Below are 6,134 nucleotides of genomic sequence, written 5' to 3'. Positions count from 1 at the left end.
TCACTTGTTCCCACGGAAATAGGTGTACACTTTCTGTGTAATACAAAGAAAGTGTAAAAAAAATCATTGATCCATCACTATGAAATAAAAAAACAGAGAACGAATTAGTCACTAACCTGAAGCACCCAGAAACTGAGAAGTGATTCTAGGCAAAATAGTCCAAATCCTACCAGATAGAAGATCTGTAACAAAATTGGTCAACAATCAGGATGTGAATATTTGTCGAAGAAGTATGTGTTAGAATTTAAGAACAATCAAAAAAGAAGATGCAAAGTTTGACTTTAAAGGTCAACTAGAGTGATTACATTCACACATCTAGAGTAGGGAATATGTGTAATATGAAAATTCAAAGACTTGGAACGGTTTTACATGTCAAAAATTTCAGTGGCACTATACTTGTGACGTTAGTGTTGTGTGTCACCTGAATTTGTATTGTTTTAGTAACTTTGATACTAGTCATGCGTAAGATATGTCATGCAACCTTCATATCAAAACTTAAATCCTCCATAAAACATACACATGCTAACATTGACACACTAAAAACCCATAACCCGTATTGACAGCTCACAAACACATGTTTTTTTTTAAGTACAGAGTTCTTTCATGGGCAGGATTAGTTATATTATGTGTACTTTGCATGTACATAATCCATGCATATTATGACAGTGATTTATTTATGTAAGCATAAAACATGCACATTGTAGGACTTACTCCTGCTAGTCCATGGTCTGAAAATACATCGATTGCAGCTAGGATGCCCCTGGTGAATGAAAACAAGTATGCTAAAATTAGAAGATGGTAAAAAAAAAAAGATGGACATTAAGACTAGCACCTAATTAATAACTCCATATAATACTAGAATACTTAAATGATTTGAATTTGACACCCCAACCCACCCAAAGAAAAAATATTATTTTATAGAAGAGGCGACAATTTTGATATTCTTGCTTATAAATGGGTCCATTTTTTGTTTCAGTACTATCTCAAATGGGTCAAGATAGCTATTAAGCTAAGAAGGGAGCAAGTCTAATGTAACGCGGCGTTTAATTCATACAAGCCAACAATCCCCCCTTTGACCAACCAGTTTTGACTAACAGTAGAGAACCCTGTTCATTTGATTGTTATTTAACCCACTGATCTCACCGCCTTAAAGTTAAAAAGATGGAACATATAAAAACGGCTAGCAGAGTTATAATACAAGAACTTACGTCAACGACCTCCCATTAAACACTATTGGTGGAGCGATCGAAGCAAATATACAAAAACCAAGATGGATCTGCAAAATGACAAAGGATATAAACTGTAAGGAAAAAATTACTTAAAATATACGACTAGGTCATACGATGGTTCCTCAGTAATAGCTTACCAGGTAAAACAAGAAAAACCAACCAAATTTTAAAGCACTGTCAGTCCTGCATATCAAGAAAATAAAAAACTCAAAACCAGCTTCTAGATATAACTATACAACTTAATGTAATGAAATGTGCAACATAAGTTACATATATAATTTGTAACCTACAAGATGTAGAAAAAATATTATGATTCAACAGTGATCATTCAACAACTATGATAGAAAAAAAGAAGCTCTCCTACAAGTTGTAGGATTTTTAAATGTATAATTTTAAAATGGAAGACTAAGTAAAGAAGAAACATACCTCATTGCACGATAAAGTGGCCTGTACCATAAGACGTATGAAAGGGGTACTCCAAGAAGTGCATAGATTGTAGCAAGGAAAAAGATCTTCACGCCTAAAGTAAGCAATAAAGCTCAGAAGTTGAAATTGGTTATTTCAAACCAGTTTACACTGTGTAAAAGTTAAAACGTAAAACTTACCACCGCCCTGAATCCAACAAACAATCACCGCTATCACATTGAATACAAGGCAGAGAACAAGACCTGCACAGAAAGCGTTGATACTCATTAACAATATTAATTATTGTAACATCTGCTTTCGTAAAGATATAAGAGTAGTGATAGATACACTTACTGAAATACATATGTTATTGCTTATAAAGATAAACTAAACAAATTCAACATAATACCAGATCTTTACAACAAATCCATCAACCTCTAATGTGACCAATTTCTACTTATAAGTTGATAAAGTAAAATAGTTTTCCTTTCAAATGAAAGGAGCAAAATGTTTCACGCTTGTTCTTTAGATCTCGTTGCTTTAATTTCAAGCAACATTTTTTTTCAAAAAAGACTCACAACAAACTCAAAATTCTCACTAGAAACATCTAAAAAAGCTAAAACTTAACATTCATACCTAACCAACTTGCAAAAGCCGAATACTGCAACTTTTGGACATGAACTGGTATCTCATTGGCTATATCATGATGAATCATTGGAAAAAATGGTGGCCAGTTTCTATCATCTTCGGGGATGGCAGCTGTTTTCACAGGTAACGAGAGTAATTATTGAAAGTTGAACCATAATAATAGACAAAAATATAGTTCAAGCAATAATATCAAACACACTCACCACCAGCAACAGCTTCTTCTCTTCGTTTAATGTCCTGTAAAATACATGGTATTAAGTAACTTGGAAATCATTCTAGAATGTAGTTATCTAATTGAAACAAAAAATTGCGATAATTATACTCGTTGAAATGTAAAACCAACCTTCTCCCGTCGATTTAAGTCAGATTCCCAGTTCAAAAGTTCTGTCTCTTTTTTTGGTGGATCCTGAAACAGGACACCATCCAGTATATATAATATTAATAAGCATCCCAAAAAAAAACTATTACGTCACCAGCATGTTTAACTTTCACACGTATGAACTATCTTTTGTCTATCAAAGTAGGACAGCTATGTTTAATCCAAGTACGTACTTTCATATACTTGGATCAACTTGGGATACCTACAGTTTGTATAAATGTCTTGTGTTTAATCCAATTTTGAAGCTATGTTCACCAAGTTTAGATTTAACTTGAAGTGATCCATTGTTAATAGTATACCTAGTAAACAGTTGCTCTTCCAATAAGCCTCAATGCAAGCAAAACTATAAACAGTTCAACCACCCTTAACAGACATGCAATTGTCATCAAGTGTCATAGTAACCAAAGCTGACATGGTATTGGTTAAGTTCATGGCAATGCAAAGATTTTAAATTCTAAAACTTAGGTGAAATCATGTCAACAGATTCAAGACCCAACCAATTTTGAATATAAACAACTATATGTGATATTAAACAGAGGTGAATCAGATAAATAAAAATAATAAACATGCTTTTTTTAATCATTTACGTGTATCGTAATAAAAAGAGCTCCAGAAAAAAAAAATCATATTATATAAAATTTTAACACCAAATTATCAACACAAAAGGAGAAAGGGGATGGAAGAGTGCATTATTAGTCTTAAAAAAATTGCAACATTCCTCATTCTATATTTAAATTACTAGTGAAATGACCCGTGAAATCACGGGTTTAGTTTAAACGAAACACTTTAATGATATGTTTTAGATATTAAGTGAACGTAAATGATAAAGTTATTTAGTTTAATGACCCGTGGAACCACATAGTCCGACTAAGAAACTCGCCAGCTGAACATTTCATCAAACACCTAAAATGCATATTAAACAATCTACATCCAATCATAAGAGATAATATTGATTGTCATTTTATTTTAAAAAAGTTTAAATTAAAATATAAATGTAGAATTGGTTTCCTTCTGACTAACTTTTATACCTTCTCGTACTCAATTCAAAATAATTTAAAATTATTTAATTTTAATAATTAAAATAATTATTAATAAGATTTGATAATAATAATAATAATTAATTAATTAAATTTAATTTTAATTCAAAACTATTTAGATTAATGACATCACCCACCATGGTTAGATTTTTTTCTTTTTCTTTTTAATTTTTTCTTAACAAAGTAATTAGCCTAATAATGACATCATCATTTTAGCAATATAATAGAAACTATAGATAGATTCCCAAATTGAATTTACACATTTTGTCAGTGATGTTAAAAATATATCCAAAGCAATCTATAAATGGAATAGACAACAAGCAATTCATCATTTATATTATCTCAATGCTATATACATCGCAATGCTATACACAATAACACAAATGACTGGCAATTTCATAATCGATTATTTCAGATCTACAACAAAATTACTACAAATCTACATGCAGAAGCAAAATTGCACAGTGTATGTCCACGTTACTGTTTAAAAAGGTGATATAACAATTAATTGAAGCTAAATGCAACGGAAAACCTAATTTTAAGAATTATGAGCTTGAAATTAGGCAGATCTTGAGTGTGAAATTTACAGAAAACGAATTGACTTGGTCGTCATGTGGATTCGGATCGTCACGGCGATTCATGGCTGAGTATCAGCTTCTTTACTTATTTTAGAAATTAAAGGATTTTTGTGCAGAAATAACTTCCGTACAATGCTCGTTTGAAGCCAATGGGGCTTTGCCTCATTGGTCACCATGTTAACATGGTGTTCGAGGAGACCAGGGTTCGAGTCTCGGGGGGGGGGATTTTCGTGAATTAACTTCGTGAGCTAACCACTAACATTGCCTTTCAAAAAAAAAAAAAAAAATGCTCGTTTGAAATTTTCGTATCTCTCTAGGTTGGTGTTCGAGTATTTTCAGTATTTGTTTGTTTATCAGTGAATAAAGCGGGATTTGCTAATATTTTCACTTTTGACCCTTCAGTTTGGACGTAATGCTATTTATTTTTCTAATATTTTATGAGTAGCTAGTTACCGTGTAAAGCGGAACAAAGGTGATATACTTTTTTATTTTTTTTAAACAATAAACTGACGCATCCTATTTTACATTAATATTTTTTTTAAAATGAGACCTCAAGGTTACAGGGGCTCATCGATACGCTAAGCCAAAGACTCTTTGGTAGGTGATGTATTTTACCCTCTGTGACAATCAGTGGCGGATTTTGGAGACATTTTCTGGATGAGCTATTTATATGTAGTGTAGAATTGTTTCCGATTGCTTCACTATATTAATGAAAAATAAGTGTTTCGGATTGCTTGAAAAACTTGTTTTGAGTTTCATTATGATGCATAAATCGGTAATTGTAGTTATGTTTTGAATTTTACCTTTGAAATCCTTAGACAAATGAATGAAATGTGAAACATTACATGGGTGATGCTACCCTTTATACACACTTAATTGATCATATTGTTAAAACCAAGGTTGCAAAAGACGTGAGACGAGGTCGAGACGGTCGTGTCCTAAAAAGATCGAGACGTTCGAGACGGGGTCGAGACGGGGGTCGAGACGGACGTTGATTAGAGTTGACTTTTAAATATAAAGGTATATAAATGTACATATGCATATATTTTAAAGCCCAAAACTTTAATTGACTTATTTGTACCCATAATCGCTATCACCGTTAATATAATATAGAAAATTCAAACTAAAATACGACAAATGTGACCGATTTTACCGACTTTATGGTTTTTCCGAATTTTGAGAGACTTTGACTTGATTTTTTTCAAGTTTGACCCGAATTTTGACCGTTGACTATCATATTAGACGGTTTTCTTCGAGACGGGACGGGCTAGTCACTAAACCGTCGCAACAGGTTTCGCAACGGCTCGAGACGGATGTTTTGCAACAGTGGCTAAAACTACTTAAATTACTGTAAATGATATGTGATTGATCCACATAATTTGAAAGTGGTAAAAAAAACTACAGATATGGACTCAAACTTGAAACTGTAATTAAACAAAACGTCAAACAAGCCGCTCATCCAATAATACAAATATGCTTATATCTCTGATATGGCTACCATGTCACTGAATTTTTGAGAGGGCCACCTATACCCTCCAAAAGATCCGCCTCTCGTGACATGCAAAAGTAAAACTAGCATGTTATTGCATCATGTAGTAACATAGAAATATTTTATTTTTTTTTTGTAATGAGTTTTCACCCGGTGAATATGTTGCACAAGTGGTCACAATGGTCTAATCTACCTCATGTGTTTTGGGAGCGATTCATTTCGGTATGTAGGTCCTTTAAATACTGAGCATAGAAATATCAGTGCGTCCTTATATACGCACAATACGAGCATCTCTCTATAACGGCTTACTAGACTAACATGCATAATCGATTGCGATATTGCATCAATGACCATAAAAAAGACCATATG

The 6,134-nt window shown here is 32.7% G+C and overlaps 1 protein-coding gene across 1 annotated transcript; it reads right to left on the bottom strand.

Moving 5' to 3' along the window:
• On the bottom strand, positions 1–4,415 carry LOC139855059 (secretory carrier-associated membrane protein 4-like). Its single transcript, XM_071844317.1, has 11 exons — positions 4,286–4,415; positions 2,626–2,688; positions 2,486–2,519; positions 2,271–2,393; positions 1,835–1,897; positions 1,656–1,749; positions 1,367–1,412; positions 1,209–1,276; positions 712–760; positions 117–182; positions 1–33 (listed from the first exon to the last, which is right to left on the bottom strand). Exons 1-11 carry the CDS (start codon positions 4,337–4,339, stop codon positions 1–3), a joined length of 693 nt encoding a protein of 230 aa, XP_071700418.1. The 5' UTR covers positions 4,340–4,415.
• Between the last annotated feature and the right edge of the window lie 1,719 nt (positions 4,416–6,134).

The sequence above is a fragment of the Rutidosis leptorrhynchoides genome, chromosome 6 (genome assembly GCF_046630445.1).
Source record: "Rutidosis leptorrhynchoides isolate AG116_Rl617_1_P2 chromosome 6, CSIRO_AGI_Rlap_v1, whole genome shotgun sequence".
NCBI classification, from domain to species: Eukaryota; Viridiplantae; Streptophyta; class Magnoliopsida; order Asterales; family Asteraceae; genus Rutidosis; species Rutidosis leptorrhynchoides.
Note: the sequence above shows the minus strand (reverse complement) of the source record. Positions and strands in the feature narration are given on the sequence as shown.